Below are 16551 nucleotides of genomic sequence, written 5' to 3'. Positions count from 1 at the left end.
TAGAGCGGGGGGCTCGGGGAGGGCAGTGAGGGCTAGTGGGTAGAGCGGGGGGGCTCGGGGAGGGCGGCGGGGGCTGGTGGGTAGAGCGGGGGGGCTCGGGGAGGGCAGTGAGGGCTAGTGGGTAGAGCGGGGGGGGCTAGGGGAGGGCAGCGGGGGCTGGTGGGTAGAGCGGGGGGGGGCTCGGGGAGGGCAGTGAGGGCTAGTGGGTAGAGCGGGGGGGGCTCGGGGAGGGCAGCGGGGGCCGGTGGGTAGAGCGGGGGGGCTCGGGGAGGGCAGCGAGGGCCGGTGGGTAGAGCGGGGGGGCTCGGGGAGGGCAGCGGGGGCCGGTGGGTAGAGCGGGGGGGGCTCGGGGAGGGCAGCGGGGGCCGGTGGGTAGAGCGGGGGGGGCTCGGGGAGGGCAGCGGGGGCCGGTGGGTAGAGCGGGGGGGGCTCGGGAGGGCAGCGGGGGGCCGGTGGGTAGAGCGGGGGGGGGCTCGGGGAGGGCAGCGGGGGCCGGTGGGTAGAGCGGGGGGGGGCTCGGGGAGGGCAGCGGGGGCCGGTGGGTAGAGCGGGGGGGGGCTCGGGGAGGGCAGCGGGGGCCGGTGGGTAGAGCGGGGGGGCTCGGGGAGGGCAGCGGGGGCCGGTGGGTAGAGCGGGGGGGGCTCGGGGAGGGCAGCGGGGGCCGGTGGGTAGAGCGGGGGGGCTCGGGGAGGGCAGCGGGGGCTGGTGGGTAGAGCGGGGGGGCTCGGGGAGGGCAGCGGGGGCTGGTGGGTAGAGCGGGGGGGCTCGGGGAGGGCAGCGGGGGCTAGTGGGTAGAGCGGGGGGGCTCGGGGAGGGCAGCGGGGACTAGTGGGTAGAGCGGGGGGGGCTCGGGGAGGGCAGCGGGGGCTAGTGGGTAGAGCGGGGGGGGCTCGGGGAGGGTAGCGGGGGCTAGTGGGTAGAGCGGGGGGGGCTCGGGGAGGGCAGCGGGGGCTAGTGGGTAGAGCGGGGGGGGCTCGGGGAGGGCAGCGGGGGCTAGTGGGTAGAGCGGGGGGATGGGAGCCAGGCCACGTGTCCCGGGGGCGGTTGCTGCTTGTGCGACTTGGAGGCCACTGCCCTTGCCCAAACCCAACATGGCGGCCCCCAGGGCGCCCTCAAGCCCTTGGCTGGCACGGGAGGCGCTTACCCGCACCGATGATGGCTCCCAGGGGGGCTTCCGCCAATACTCAATATGGCTGCCGCCGGATGTCCGCTGTCTGCATGAGGCCACGTGACGGTGCAGTCAGGCAATATGGCCGACTGACCTACCCCGCATGCGCACCAGCCTGTACGAGAGACTGGGACGCTGCCCTCATTAAACATGGCGCAGAGCGGTACCACGTGGTGAGGGAAGCCGTCGCGCAAGATGGCGCCGCCCGTCGTGGGAGGTGGCCGCGGGCCCTGCCCGTACCCAAGATGGCGGCCGCGCGTGCGCAACGCGCGCCGTCCGCCCCGGCACAAACATGGCCGCCCCCGCCTCGCCGCGGCGTCAACCGGGGCACTGCGCCTGCGTAGAAGGCGGGCGCGCGGCGCCGGCTCTCGGCGGGCGAAGATGGCGGCGCGCGCGGCGGGACGGGGCTGGGGGCTCCCGCTGCTCCGGGGGCTCCACACGCAGGTAGGACCCGGCCCGCGCGGCGCGTGACGTCACTGGGGCCATGCCCTTCGGGGGCGGGGTCACGTGGTCCGGAGGGGGGTCCCCCCCCGCCCCGGTACCCTCGTGACCTCTGCGGGGGGGGGGGGCGCCACGGGGCGGGGAGTTCCGCCGGTGAACGCGCCGGCAGCGCCCCCTGCTGCCCCCCCCCTCCTCCGGCATCGCCCGACAGCGCCCCCTGCTGCGCCCCCCCCCTCCTCCGGCATCGCCCGACAGCGCCCCCTGCTGCGCCCCCCCCCCTCCTCCGGCACCGCCCGACAGCGCCCCCTGCTGCGCCCCCCCCCCCTCCTCCGGCATCGCCCGACAGCGCCCCCTGCTGCGCCCCCCCCCTCCTCCGGCATCGCCCGACAGCGCCCCCTGCTGCGCCCCCCCCCTCCTCCGGCATCGCCCGACAGCGCCCCCTGCTGCGCCCCCCCCCCTCCGGCATCGCCCGGACAGCGCCCCCTGCTGCGCCCCCCCTCCTCCGCATCGCCCGACAGCGCCCCCTGCTGCGCCCCCCCCCTCCTCCGGCATCGCCCGACAGCGCCCCCTGCTGCGCCCCCCCCTCCTCCGGCATCGCCCGACAGCGCCCCCTGCTGCGCCCCCCCCCCCTCCTCCGGCATCGCCCGACAGCGCCCCCTGCTGCGCCCCCCTCCCTCCTCCGGCATCGCCCGACAGCGCCCCCTGCTGCGCCCCCCCCCTCCTCCGGCATCGCCCGACAGCGCCCCCTGCTGCGCCCCCCCCTCCTCCGGCATCGCCCGACAGCGCCCCCTGCTGCGCCCCCCCCCTCCTCCGGCACCGCCCGACAGCGCCCCCTGCTGCGCCCCCCCCCCTCCTCCGGCACCGCCCGACAGCGCCCCCTGCTGCGCCCCCCCCCCCTCCGGCATCGCCCGACAGCGCCCCCTGCTGCCCCCCCCCCCCTCCTCCGGCACCGCCCGACAGCGCCCCCTGCTGCGCCCCCCCCCCTCCGGCATCGCCCGACAGCGCCCCCTGCTGCGCCCCCCTCCCTCCTCCGGCATCGCCCGACAGCGCCCCCTGCTGCGCCCCCCCCCCCTCCTCCGGCACCGCCCGACAGCGCCCCCTGCTGCGCCCCCCCCCCCTCCGGCATCGCCCGACAGCGCCCCCTGCTGCCCCCCCCCCCTCCTCCGGCACCGCCCGACAGCGCCCCCTGCTGCGCCCCCCCCCCCTCCGGCATCGCCCGACAGCGCCCCCTGCTGCGCCCCCCCCTCCCTCCTCCGGCATCGCCCGACAGCGCCCCCTGCTGCGCCCCCCCCCTCCTCCGGCATCGCCCGACAGCGCCCCCTGCTGCGCCCCCTCCCCTCCTCCGGCATCGCCCGACAGCGCCCCCTGCTGCGCCCCCCCCCCTCCTCCGGCATCGCCCGACAGCGCCCCCTGCTGCGCCCCCCTCCCCTCCTCCGGCATCGCCCGACAGCGCCCCCTGCTGCGCCCCCCTCCCCTCCTCCGGCATCGCCCGACAGCGGGCACCGCCCGACAGCGCCCCCTGCTGCGCCCCCCCCCTCCTCCTCCGGCATCGCCCGACAGCGCCCCCTGCTGCGCCCCCTCCCCCTCCGGCACCGCCCGACAGCGCCCCCTGCTGCGCCCCCCTCCCCTCCTCCGGCATCGCCCGACAGCGCCCCCTGCTGCGCCCCCCCCCCCTCCTCCGGCATCGCCCGACAGCGCCCCCCTGCTGCGCCCCCCTCCCCTCCTCCGGCATCGCCCGACAGCGCCCCCTGCTGCGCCCCCCCCCCCCTCCTCCGGCATCGCCCGACAGCGCCCCCTGCTGCACCCCCCCCCCTCCTCCGGCACCGCCCGACAGCGCCCCCTGCTGCGCCCCCCCCTCCTCCGGCATCGCCCGACAGCGCCCCCTGCTGCGCCCCCCCCCTCCTCCGGCATCGCCCGACAGCGCCCCCTGCTGCGCCCCCCCCCCCCTCCGGCATCGCCCGACAGCGCCCCCTGCTGCGCCCCCCCCCCTCCTCCGGCATCGCCCGACAGCGCCCCCTGCTGCGCCCCCCCCCCCCTCCGGCATCGCCCGACAGCGCCCCCTGCTGCGCCCCCCCCCCCTCCTCCGGCATCGCCCGACAGCGCCCCCTGCTGCGCCCCCCCCCCTCCTCCGGCATCGCCCGACAGCGCCCCCTGCTGCGCCCCCTCCCCTCCTCCGGCATCGCCCGACAGCGCCCCCTGCTGCGCCCCCCCCCCCTCCTCCGGCATCGCCCGACAGCGCCCCCTGCTGCGCCCCCCCCCTCCTCCTCCTGCATCGCCCGACAGCACCCCCTGCTGCACCCCCCCCCTCCGGCATCGCCCGACAGCGCCCCCTGCTGCGCCCCCCCCTCCGGCATCGCCCGACAGCGCCCCCTGCTGCACCCCCCCCCTCCTCCGGCATCGCCCGACAGCGCCCCCTGCTGCGCCCCTCCCCCTCCTCCGGCATCGCCCGACAGCGCCCCCCTGCTGCACCCCCCCCCTCCTCCGGCATCGCCCGACAGCGCCCCCTGCTGCACCCCCCCCCTCCTCCGGCATCGCCCGACAGCGCCCCCCTGCTGCACCCCCCCCTCCTCCGGCATCGCCCGACAGCGCCCCCTGCTGCGCCCCTCCCCTCCTCCGGCATCGCCCGACAGCGCCCCCTGCTGCGCCCCCCCCCCCCCTCCTCCGGCATCGCCCGACAGCGCCCCCTGCTGCGCCCCTCCCCTCCTCCGGCATCGCCCGACAGCGCCCCCTGCTGCGCCCCCCCCCCCTCCGGCATCGCCCGACAGCCCCCCCTGCTGCGCCCCCCCCCCTCCTCCGGCATCGCCCGACAGCGCCCCCTGCTGCGCCCCCCCCCCCCTCCGGCATCGCCCGACAGCCCCCCCTGCTGCGCCCCCCCCCCCTCCTCCGGCATCGCCCGACAGCGCCCCCTGCTGCACCCCCCCCTCCTCCGGCATCGCCCGACAGCGCCCCCTGCTGCGCCCCCCCCCTCCTCCGGCATCGCCCGACAGCGCCCCCTGCTGCACCCCCCCCCCTCCTCCGGCACCGCCCGACAGCGCCCCCTGCTGCACCCCCCCCCTCCTCCGGCACCGCCCGACAGCGCCCCCTGCTGCGCCCCCCCCTCCTCCGGCACCGCCCGACAGCGCCCCCTGCTGCGCCCCCCCCCTCCTCCTCCGGCATCGCCCGACAGCGCCCCCTGCTGCGCCCCTCCCCTCCTCCGGCATCGCCCGACAGCGCCCCCTGCTGCGCCCCCCTCCCTCCTCCGGCATCGCCCGACAGCGCCCCCTGCTGCGTCCCCCCCCCCCCCTCCGGCATCGCCCGACAGCGCCCCCTGCTGCGCCCCCCCCCCTCCTCCGGCACCGCCCGACAGCGCCCCCTGCTGCGCCCCCCCCCCTCCTCCGGCATCGCCCGACAGCGCCCCCTGCTGCGTCCCCCCCCCTCCGGCATCGCCCACAGCGCCCCCTGCTGCGCCCCCCCCCCCCTCCTCCGGCATCGCCCGACAGCGCCCCCTGCTGCGTCCCCCCCCCCCTCCGGCATCGCCCGACAGCGCCCCCTGCTGCGCCCCCCCCTCCTCCGGCATCGCCCGACAGCGCCCCCTGCTGCCCCCCCCCTCCTCCGGCATCGCCCGACAGCGCCCCCTGCTGCGCCCCCCCCCTCCTCCGGCATCGCCCGACAGCGCCCCCTGCTGCACCCCCCCCTCCTCCTCCGGCATCGCCCGACAGCGCCCCCTGCTGCGCCCCACGCCCCTGGCTGCGCCTGGCTCACTAGCCCCGCCCTGCGCCCGTGGCCAGCGCCCCGACCCGGGCACAGTGTGTGGGGCAGGAGCGCCCCCCCCTTCAGTCGCCCCTTTCCCGGCCGGCGGGTCCTGGGGCCCGGGCCGGATCCGTGCGCGGGGCCAAGCAATCGCGGCGCTGCCTGGGGCGCAGGGTTCATTTGACCCGCCCGTTCATTCCAGGGATTGGCCGCCCCTGCCTCGCCGCCCGGCCTGTGCCCGCCCCAGACGCCCGGTGTGGGGCTGGTCCCCGTGCGGCCGGGGGGCACCGCTGGGAGCCGCCCCCTTGCTCCGAGTCCCCGGCCCCCCTCCTGTCCGGGGGCGCCACTCAGAGCTCCTCCTGGGAGTGACCCTGCCTCAGAGGTCAATGCAGGTCAGAAGGTCACAACTCCCCCCATATTTGTCCCCCAGATTCACAGGGGCGCCGCCTCCCCCGCCTGGCTCCGTAGGCACCCCCCACACGGGGCTGCACCGCCCCCCCAGCTGCGCCCTACGGCCCCTCCTGGCCCGCAGCCAGAGCACCGCGACCCCTGCCCAGGTGAGGGCACCGGTGGGGCGGGGGCTGTGGGGTGGGAGCGAGGGGCACTGGCAGAGCTGGGGGGCAGGAGCTGCGGGGAAGGAGCGAGGGGCACTGGCAGAGCTGGGGGGCAGGAGCTGCGGGGCAGGAGCGAGGGGCACTGGCAGAGCTGGGGGGCAGGGGCTGTGGGGCAGGAGCGAGGGGCACCGGCAGAGCGGCAGAGCTGTGGGGCAGGGGCTGTGGGGCAGGAGCGAGGGGCACCGGCAGGGCTGGGGGGCAGGGGCTGCGGGGCAGGAGCGAGGGGCACCGGCAGGGCGGGGGGGCAGGGGCTGTGGGGCAGGAGCGAGGGGCACCAGCAGGGCGGGGGGCAGGAGTTGCATGGGGGGCACTGCTGTCTCATTGTCACCTCCCCACAGGTCCTGCCCCCCGCGGCCATCTCGCCCCCACCCCCGGGGGGTGCCGTGCCTGAGGGGGGGCTGCCGGAGCTGGAGGCGCCGGAGCTGGGGCTGGAGGCGCTGGGGCTGGGCTCCTACACGCCCGTGGGGCTGATCCAGAACGTGCTGGAGTCGCTGCACGTGGGGCTGGACCTGCCCTGGTGGGGGGCCATCGTGGCCGGTGAGGGGCCTGCGGGGACGGGGGGGCTGTGGGTCGGCCTCGTGGGGCATTGTGGGTACCGTGCTGGCTCAGCGCAGTGCATCGTGGGTACCTCCCCCCAGGCAGGACCGGCCGGTGCAGTGCATGCTGGGTAGCGCTCAGCGCAGTGCATCGTGGGTACCTCCCCCCAGGCAGGGCCGGCCGGTGCAGTGCATGCTGGGTAGCGCTCAGCGCAGTGCATCATGGGTACCTCCCCCCAGGCAGGACCGGCCGGTGCAGTGCTTGCTGGGTAGCGCTCAGCGCAGTGCATCGTGGGTACCTCCCCCCAGGCAGGGCCGGCCGGTGCAGTGCATGCTGGGTAGCGCTCAGCGCACTGCATCGTGGGTACCTCCCCCCAGGCAGGACCGGCCAGTGCAGTGCATGCTGGGTAGCGCTCAGCGCACTGCATCGTGGGTACCTCCCCCCAGGCAGGGCCGGCCGGTGCAGTGCATGCTGGGTAGCGCTCAGCGCAGTGCATCGTGGGTACCTCTCCCCCCAGGCAGGACCGGCCAGTGCAGTGCATGCCGGGTAGTACTCAGCGCAGTGCATCGTGGGTACCTCTCCCCCCAGGCAGGACCAGCCGGTGCAGTGCATGCTGGGTAGCGCTCAGCGCAGTGCATCGTGGGTACCTCCCCCCAGGCAGGGCCGGCCGGTGCAGTGCATGCTGGGTAGCGCTCAGCGCTGTGCATCGTGGGTACCTCCCCCCAGGCAGGGCCGGCCGGTGCAGTGCATGCTGGGTAGCGCTCAGCGCAGTGCATCGTGGGTACCTCCCCCCAGGCAGGGCCGGCCGGTGCAGTGCATGCTGGGTAGCGCTCAGCGCTGTGCATCGTGGGTACCTGCCCCCAGGCAGGGCCGGCCGGTGCAGTGCATGCTGGGTAGCCCTGAGCGCAGTGCATCGTGGGTACCTCCCCCCAGGCAGGGCCGGCCGGTGCAGTGCATGCTGGGTAGCGCTCAGCGCAGTGCATCGTGGGTACCTCTCCCCCCAGGCAGGGCCGGCCGGTGCAGTGCATGCTGGGTAGTGCTCAGCGCAGTGCATCGTGGGTACCTCTCCCCCAGGCAGGGCCGGCCGGTGCAGTGCATGCTGGGTAGTGCTCAGCGCAGTGCATCGTGGGTACCTCTCCCCCAGGCAGGACCGGCCGGTGCAGTGCATGCTGGGTAGCGCTCAGCGCAGTGCATCGTGGGTACCTCCCCCCAGGCAGGACCGGCCGGTGCAGTGCATGCTGGGTAGCGCTCAGCGCAGTGCATCGTGGGTACCTCTCCCCCCAGGCAGGGCTGGCCGGTGCAGTGCATGCTGGGTAGCGCTCAGCGCAGTGCATCGTGGGTACCTCCCCCCAGGCAGGGCCGGCCGGTGCAGTGCATGCTGGGTAGCGCTCAGCGCTGTGCATCGTGGGTACCTCTCCCCCAGGCAGGGCTGGCCGGTGCAGTGCATGCTGGGTAGCGCTCAGCGCAGTGCATCGTGGGTACCTCCCCCCAGGCAGGGCCGGCCGGTGCAGTGCATGCTGGGTAGCGCTCAGCGCTGTGCATCGTGGGTACCTCTCCCCCCAGGCAGGACCGGCCGGTGCAGTGCATGCTGGGTAGCGCTCAGCGCAGTGCATCGGGGTTACCTCCCCCCAGGCAGGGCCGGCCGGTGCAGTGCATGCTGGGTAGCGCTCAGCGCACTGCATCGTGGGTACCTCTCCCCCAGGCAGGACCGGCCGGTGCATCGTGGGTACCTCTCCCCCAGGCAGGACCGGCCGGTGCAGTGCATGCTGGGTAGCGCTCAGCGCAGTGCATCGTGGGTACCTCTCCCCCCAGGCAGGACCGGCCGGTGCAGTGCATGCTGGGTAGCGCTCAGCGCAGTGCATCGTGGGTACCTCCCCCCAGGCAGGGCCGGCCGGTGCAGTGCATGCTGGGTAGCGCTCAGCGCAGTGCATCGTGGGTACCTCTCCCCCAGGCAGGGCCGGCCGGTGCAGTGCATGCTGGGTAGTGCTCAGCGCAGTGCATCGTGGGTACCTCTCCCCCCAGGCAGGGCCGGCCGGTGCAGTGCATGCTGGGTAGCGCTCAGCGCAGTGCATCGTCGGTACCTCTCCCCCCAGGCACGGTGGCGGCCAGTGCAGTGCATGCTGGGTAGCGCTCAGCGCAGTGCATCGTGGGTACCTCTCCCCCCAGGCACGGTGGCGGCCAGTGCAGTGCATGCTGGGTAGCGCTCAGCGCAGTGCATCGTGGGTACCTCTCCCCCCAGGCACGGTGGCGGCCAGTGCAGTGCATGCTGGGTAGCGCTCAGCGCTGTGCATCGTGGGTACCTCTCCCCCAGGCAGGACCGGCCGGTGCAGTGCATGCTGGGTAGCGCTCAGCGCAGTGCATCGTGGGTACCTCTCCCCCCAGGCACGGTGGCGGCGCGCTGCCTCGTGTTCCGCTCATCGTGAAGGGGCAGCGGGAGGCGGCCAAGCTGAACAACCACATGCCCGAGATCAGCCGGCTGACCGAGCGCATGCAGGACGCCCGGCGCTCCAGCAACAAGTTTGAGTGTGAGGGGCGGGGCCAGGGGGAGGGGGAGGGGCTAAGGGGTGGGGCTAGTGAGAGGGGGAGGGGCCAAGGGGTGGGGCTAGTGAGAGGGGGAGGGGCCAAGGGGTGGGGCTAGCGGGAGGGGGAGGGTCTTGTGTCTTGGAGGGTGGCGTCCCGAGACGGAGGCCGGGGGGGCGGTGTGGCACAGGGACTTGAGAGAAGGTGGAGACATGGGGGAGGGGCCTGGGACTGTCTGGGCGGGGCCAGAGGCCTTAGCCCCGCCCATAACTCCTCCTCCTCGTCTCCCATCAGTCGCCAAGGCGCATTCGGACCTCATTCTCTACCAGAAGGCCAATGACATCAACCCGCTGCGGGGCTTCCTGGTGCCCCTCGTCCAGGTGAGGCCCCGCCCCCTGCCTCAGGCCCCGCCCACGTCCTTGACAGTGCCCCTCCCGCCCGCCCCGCAGCCCCTGCCCCCCAGCCCCGCCGGTGCCCTCAACCCTGTCGCTGCCCCTCATGACCCCACCCCACAGCCCCTGCCCCCCAGCTCTGCCAGTGCCCCTCGCTCCTGCCCCGCAGCCCCCCCGTGCCCTCACGGCTCTGACTCCCGTCTGCCCCTGCTCCAGGCCCCCATCTTCATCTCGTTCTTCATCGCTCTGCGGGAGATGGCCTCCCTGCCCGTGCCCAGCATGCAGAGCGGGGGCCTCTGGTGGTTCGTGGATCTGACGGCGGCCGACCCCTTCTACGTCCTGCCCCTCGTCACCACGGCCAGCATGTGGGTGATCCTGGAGGTGGGTAGGGCCTGAAATCCCGCAGCGCAGCCCCCGGGAGGGAGGCAGATACTCTAGGGCCTGCGGGACTGCTGTACTCACTGCCTGGAACGGCGTGCGCCCGCCGGAGAATGACATTAGTGTAGGGCCTACAATAATATGGTAGACAGGGAATGAACAGAGGGCCGTTTGGCTCCGCTACAGTAATTGGTATAGGGCCTGCAGTAAACAAAGGGCCATTTGGGTGTTGCAGTAATTCTGTAGGCCCTACAGTAAACAAAGAGCCGTTTGGTGGCTGAACCCCGCTGGTGAGGGCATTTCTGAAGGTCCTACAATAAATAAAGCCCTGTGTCTGCCCCGGGCAAAGGCTCCAGCAAGTGTCGGTGGGGTGGTGCGGATGCGGGCGGAGGGGGCGCCGTGTCTGGGGCCGGATGTGTCTCTAACCCCCCCCCGTTCCCCCAGCTGGGGGTGGAGTCCGGGGGGAGGGGGCGCCGTGTCTGGGGGCCGGATGTGTCTCTAACCCCCCCGTTCCCCCAGCTGGGGGTGGAGTCCGGGGGGAGGGGGCGCCGTGTCTGGGGGACCGGATGTCTCTCTAACCCCCCCCCGTTCCCCGCAGCTGGGGGTGGAGTCCGGGGGGAGGGGCGCCGTGTCTGGGGGCCAGATGTGTCTCTAACCCCCCCCGTTCCCCGCAGCTGGGGGTGGAGTCCGGGGGGAGGGGGCGCCGTGTCTGGGGGCCGGATGTCTCTCTAACCCCCCCCCGTTCCCCGCAGCTGGGGGTGGAGTCCGGGGGGAGGGGCGCCGTGTCTGGGGGCCAGATGTGTCTCTAACCCCCCCCCCCCCCGTTCCCCGCAGATGGGGGTGGAGTCCGGGGTGCACAACCCCAACCTGAAGGGGGTGAAGATGGTTTTCCGGGTGATGCCGCTGGTGATTCTGCCGCTGACCATCAGCTTCCCCACGGTGAGAGCCGGGCGTGGGGTGGGGGGGCCACACATGCTCGGGGGGCGCCCGCCCCTCCCCCCTTCCCCCCGCTCCGCCATGACTCTGCCGTCTGCCCCAGGCCATCTTCACCTACTGGCTCACCTCCAACCTCTTCTCGCTGGTGCAAGTCGGGCTCCTGCGCATCCCGGCCGTCCGCACCCGGCTCCGCATCCCCGAGCGCGTCGCGCCCCCCCCCGGCCGCGCTGGCCTCCAAGCAGGGCTTCCTGGACGGCCTGCGCACCGGTGAGTGACCCGCCGGGGGGGCCTGGGGCATGCGGGCGGGGGGGGGCCTGGGGCACGCGGGCGGGGGGCAGCGGGGGGGGGGCCTGGGGCTTGCAAGCAGGGGGGGGCCTGGGGCTCGCGGGCGGGGGGCAGCGGGGGGGGGGGCCTGGGGCTTGCAAGCGGGGGGGGCCTGGGGCTCGCGGGCGGGGCTCACGCCGGCCTCCCCCCGCAGGCTGGAGGGACATGCAGCTCGCCCGGCAGCTGGAGGAGCGCGAGCACCGCATCAAACACCACCTGGCCCTGGCCAAGAGAGGTCTGTACCCGCCCTCCCCCCGGCGCCCGGCTCCCCTGGGGCTGGGCTGCGGGGTCCCCTCTAGCCCCTCCCCCCTGGCGCCCGGCTCCCCTGGGGCTGGGCCGCGGGGTCCCCTCTAGCCCCTCCCTCCCGGGCGCCCGGCTCCCCTGGGGCTGGGCCGCGGGGTCCCCTCTAGCCCCTCCCCCCTGGCGCCCGGCTCCCCTGGGGCTGGGCCGCGGGGTCCCCTCTAGCCCCTCCCCCCTGGCGCCCGGCTCCCCTGGGGCTGGGCCGCGGGGTCCCCTCTAGCCCCTCCCCCCGGCGCCCGGCTCCCCTGGGGCTGGGCTGCGGGGTCCCCTCTAGCCCCTCCCCCCTGGCGCCCGGCTCCCCTGGGGCTGGGCCGCGGGGTCCCCTCTAGCCCCTCCCCCCTGGCGCCCGGCTCCCCTGGGGCTGGGCTGCGGGGTCCCCTCTAGCCCCTCCCCCCCCCGAGCACCCGGCTCCCCTGGGGCTGGGCCGCGGGGTCCCCTCTAGCCCCTCCCCCCGGCGCCCGGCTCCCCTGGGGCTGGGCCGCGGGGTCCCCTCTAGCCCCTCCCCCCTGGCGCCCGGCTCCCCTGGGGCTGGGCCGCGGGGTCCCCTCTAGCCCCTCCCCCCGGCGCCCGGCTCCCCTGGGGCTGGGCCGCGGGGTCCCCTCTAGCCCCTCCCCCCTGGCGCCCGGCTCCCCTGGGGCTGGGCCGCGGGGTCCCCTCTAGCCCCTCCCCCCGGCGCCCGGCTCCCCTGGGGCTGGGCCGCGGGGTCCCCTCTAGCCCCTCCCCCCGGCGCCCGGCTCCCCTGGGGCTGGGCCGCGGGGTCCCCTCTAGCCCCTCCCCCCTGGCGCCCGGCTCCCCTGGGGCTGGGCTGCGGGGTCCCCTCTAGCCCCTCCCCCCGGCGCCCGGCTCCCCTGGGGCTGGGCTGCGGGGGTCCCCTCTAGCCCCTCCCCCCGGCGCCCGGCTCCCCTGGGGCTGGGCCGCGGGGTCCCCTCTAGCCCCTCCCCCCTGGCGCCCGGCTCCCCTGGGGCTGGGCCGCGGGGTCCCCTCTAGCCCCTCCCCCCGGCGCCCGGCTCCCCTGGGGCTGGGCCGCGGGGTCCCCTCTAGCCCCTCCCCCCGGCGCCCGGCTCCCCTGGGCTGGGCCGCGGGGTCCCCTCTAGCCCCTCCCCCCTGGCGCCCGGCTCCCCTGGGGCTGGGGCCGCGGGGTCCCCTCTAGCCCCTCCCCCCTGGCGCCCGGCTCCCCTGGGGCTGGGCCGCGGGGTCCCCTCTAGCCCCCTCCCCCCGGCGCCCGGCTCCCCTGGGGCTGGGCCGCGGGGGTCCCCTCTAGCCCCTCCCCCCTGGCGCCCGGCTCCCCTGGGGCTGGGCCGCGGGGTCCCCTCTAGCCCCTCCCCCCTGGCGCCCGGCTCCCCTGGGGCTGGGCTGCGGGGTCCCCTCTAGCCCCTCCCCCCTGGCGCCCGGCTCCCCTGGGGCTGGGCTGCGGGGTCCCCTCTAGCCCCTCCCCCCTGGCGCCCGGCTCCCCTGGGGCTGGGCCGCGGGGGTCCCCTCTAGCCCCTCCCCCCTGGCGCCCGGCTCCCCTGGGGCTGGGCCGCGGGGTCCCCTCTAGCCCCTCCCCCTGGCGCCCGGCTCCCCTGGGGCTGGGCTGCGGGGGTCCCCTCTAGCCCCTCCCCCCTGGCGCCCGGCTCCCCTGGGGCTGGGCTGCGGGGTCCCCCTCTAACTCCTGCCCCCGTCTCCCCCACAGGCCCCCTGCGTCAGACGTTCTCCACAACCCCTTGCAGCAGAAGGAGGGCGGGGCCGGCGCCCCCAGCACCCCCCGAAAGAGGCCCTGGCAGGACACGCTCGGCTGATGCCCCAGGAGGCACTAACCCCCCCCCACCGGACTCTGTGAGCCAATAAAGGACCCGTTGCCCCCCAGGGCCTGGCGTTGGATTGACGGGGGGGGCCTGCTTCAGACTCTACCACTGGGGCGCAAGGGTGGGGGCACCTGGGGCCCTTGCCGGGGTTCGGGGGGCAGCGAATTTCAGGGGGTGAGTCCCAGGTGGGGGGACGGGAGGCACAGGGGGCTCTGGGGCGCAGCGCATGGGGGCTGGCTTCTGCTTGGGGGGCCGGGGGAGAAGGGGGGCTCTGGGGGGCAGACACACGACGCCCAGAGCCGGCCGTGGCTGGAGTGATGCTGGTTTATTTGTAGCAGCTGCCGCCAGGGCCCACGGGGCCAATAAGTTACGGGGGGAGAGTTGGTTTCGGGGGGGTGTCGGGGGAGGTGCAGCGCCTCCCCTCCCCCGCTGGCTCCGTCACTGGGACTTGGGGCGAACGTCGTTGGGGTCCAGCTCCGTCACCACGGAGCGGCAGAGCAGCTGGATGTAGCGCGAGGCCCCGGCTGCGGAGAGAGCGGGGGGGTGAGTGGGGATGGGGGGTGGGAGCAAGAGGCGTCACCAAGGCTGGGGGGGGCAGAGGTTGGGGGGTTGGAGCGAGAGGTGGGGATGGGGTTGAGGGGGGGCACCGCCAGGGCTGGGGGGAGGCAGGGTCTGTAGGGTAGGAGTGAGGGGCGCCGCCAGGTCGGGGGGGCAGAGGCACGGAGGAGGGGGGGCGCCGCCAGGTCGGGGGGCAGAGGCAGGGAGGAGGGGGGGGCGCCGCCAGGTCGGGGGGCAGAGGCAGGGAGGAGGGGGGGCGCCGCCAGGGCCTCACTTACCCGCGGCCCCCCGCAGCCAGCGGGGGCGGCGGGAGCCGGGCCCCCGCACCAGCAGGAAGTAGACGGGCAGGCCGAAGAGAGCGCGATGCCGATGCCGATGAGCGAGCTGAGCGTGTCCGTGTACAGCGGCACGGCCACCAGGAACACGGTGCAGAGGCAGAAGAACACCGGGAAGACGATGCTGAGCTGGGGAGACAGGCGGGCGTGAGCCCTCGCGGGGGGGCAGGCAGGGCCTTACCTTGCGGGGGCGGGGCCTTACCTTGAGGGGGCGGGGCCTTACCTTGAGGGGGCGGGGCCTGTCGGGCTCCTTCCAGCGCAGGTAGAGCTGCCCGGCGATGGACAGGCCCACGAAGAACCAGTAGCTGAAGCTGTAGTAGTTGATGAGCTGGAAGATGTCCTCCACGCAGAGGTAGATCAGAGCCATGGCCCCCTGCGGACGGGGACACCCCCGTCAGGACCATGGGCTGCCCCGTGGGACAACCCACCCCTCCAAGACAGGGGAATGGACTGACCCGTGAGGCCACACACACACACACACACACACACACACACACACACACACACACACACCCCCCCCCCCCCCACAGGAGAATGGACTGACTCGTGGGACAACAGCACACACACCCCCAAGACAGGAATGGACTGACCCGTGGGACAATTCCCCTCCTGAGACAGGAATGGATTGACCCGTGGGACAAGCACCCTTCACACACACACCCCTGAGACACAGGAATGGACTGACCCATGGGACAATTTCTCCCCGCCCCCCCCCCGACACAGGGATGGACTGACCCGTGGGACAATTCCCCCCTCCTGAGACAGGAATAGACTGACCTGTGGGACAATCCGCCCTTCCCAAGACAGGGGAATGGACTGACCTGTGAGGCAACACCCCCCCCCCCCACCAGACGGGAATGGACTGACCCGTGGGACAAGCGGGGGGAACGGACCCACCCCAGACCCTGCCCAAGGACTTCAAGCAAATAGTTGAGCCTATTGCATGGATCCACCAATGGGGCGCCAGGAAAAATGGACTCTCCCGGGGTCTGGTGTGGTTCCTTGCACAGCCCCGTTCCTCCCCCATGCTGGATGGTATCTCCGGTAGCCCACTGCCGTGGGACCCCTCCCCCATGTGGGGCACTAGTGTGACCCGTGGCCCTCCTGCGACTGGTGCAGACCCTGGCCCTCCCCCATAGCTCTGGTGTGCCCCCCCACGGGGAACAGTGCAACCCATGGCCCTCCCCCCATGGCTGTGGTGTGCCCCCCACGGGGAACGGTGTGGGCCGTGGCCTTCCCCCTATGGCTGTGGTGTGCCCCCCCCACGGGGAACGGTGCGACCCATGGCCCTCCCCCCATGGCTGTGGTGTGCCCCCCCACGGGGAACGGTGTGGGCCGTGGCCTTCCCCCTATGGCTGTGGTGTGCCCCCCCACGGGGAACGGTGCGACCCATGGCCCTCCCCCCATGGCTGTGGTGTGCCCCCCCACGGGGAACGGTGTGGGCCGTGGCCTTCCCCCTATGGCTGTGGTGTGCCTCCCCCCACGGGGAATGGTGCGACCCATGGCCCTCCCCCTATGGCTGTGGTGTGCCCCCCACGGGGAGTGGCACGGGCCGTGGCACGAGGACTCACGTTGAAGAGCAGGGCCGGCACGGGCGTGAATCGCTCCACGTGGATCATGCAGAGGGCGTCGGGCAGGTGCCCCTCCCGCGAGCCCACGAAGAACAGCCTGGGGCAGAGCAGGGGGTGAGGGAGGAGCCGTGGGGGGGCTGTGGGGCCGGGGGGGGCCGTGGGCCGGGGGGCGCGTACCTGGAGGCGGCCAGGATGGAGGCGTTGAGGCCCCCGAAGCAGGACAAGGCCACGGCCAGCGGGATGGTCCAGTTGAAGACGCCGAAGACGCGATCGGCGAAGCTCTGGGGGAGAGGGGGGGTGAGAGCCCGGGAGGGGGGCAGCCCCCCCCACCCCCTCAGGCCGGGCACTCACCACGGCCACGGCGTCGCTGGCCAGCAGCTCGTGGGGCGCCAGGACGGTGTAATAGGCCACGTTGGTCAGCAGGTAAATGGTCGTCACCACCGGCATGGACACCCCGATGGCCAGCGGCAGGTTCCTGCACGGGGGGTCAGAGCCCAGCCGCTGGGTCCCGTCTGCCCCCCACGGCCCCCCCCCGCCCGCTGACCCTGCCCCCCGCCTTCGTCCTGCCCCCCACGACCCCCCCGCCCGCTGACCCTGCCCCCCGCCTTCGTCCTGCCCCCCACGGCCCCCCGCCCGCTGACCCTGCCCCCCGCCTTCGTCCTGCCCCCACGGCCCCCCGCCCGCTGACCCTGCCCCCCGCCTTCGTCCTGCCCCCCACGACCCCCCGCCCGCTGACCCTGCCCCCCGCCTTCGTCCTGCCCCCCACGACCCCCCGCCCGCTGACCCTGGGCCCCCCCGCCTTCGTCCTGCCCCCCACGGCCCCCCCGCCCGCTGACCCTGCCCCCCCGCCTTCGTCCTGCCCCCCACGGCCCCCCGCCCGCTGACCCTGCCCCCCGCCTTCGTCCTGCCCCCCACAGGCCCCCCCCGCCCGCTGACCCTGGGCCCCCGCCTTCGTCCTGCCCCC

The 16551-nt window shown here is 75.3% G+C and overlaps 2 protein-coding genes across 2 annotated transcripts; one reads left to right on the top strand and one right to left on the bottom strand.

Annotated features, from left to right (window-relative positions):
• The first annotated feature begins 1549 nt into the window (after positions 1 to 1549).
• OXA1L (OXA1L mitochondrial inner membrane insertase) lies at positions 1550 to 13184 on the top strand. The gene is given in 14 exon segments (XM_075911996.1): positions 1550 to 1612; positions 5769 to 5843; positions 5845 to 5895; positions 6291 to 6489; positions 8872 to 8895; positions 8898 to 9014; positions 9304 to 9389; positions 9618 to 9782; positions 10614 to 10718; positions 10819 to 10923; positions 10925 to 10982; positions 11194 to 11274; positions 13012 to 13029; positions 13032 to 13184. Coding segments are annotated over 14 exon segments (1233 nt in total). The 3' UTR covers positions 13118 to 13184.
• Positions 13185 to 13429: 245 nt separating this feature from the next.
• Positions 13430 to 16111, bottom strand: SLC7A7 (solute carrier family 7 member 7). The gene is made up of 6 exons (XM_075911995.1): positions 15939 to 16111; positions 15765 to 15868; positions 15588 to 15684; positions 14240 to 14389; positions 13960 to 14145; positions 13430 to 13647 (listed from the first exon to the last, which is right to left on the bottom strand). Exons 1-6 carry the CDS (start codon positions 16032 to 16034, stop codon positions 13603 to 13605), a joined length of 678 nt encoding a protein of 225 aa, XP_075768110.1. The 5' UTR covers positions 16035 to 16111; the 3' UTR covers positions 13430 to 13602.
• Positions 16112 to 16551: the final 440 nt, after the last annotated feature.

Source organism: Pelodiscus sinensis, chromosome 30, assembly GCF_049634645.1.
Source record: "Pelodiscus sinensis isolate JC-2024 chromosome 30, ASM4963464v1, whole genome shotgun sequence".
NCBI classification, from domain to species: Eukaryota; Metazoa; Chordata; order Testudines; family Trionychidae; genus Pelodiscus; species Pelodiscus sinensis.
This window is presented reverse-complemented; position numbering and strand designations above follow the sequence as displayed.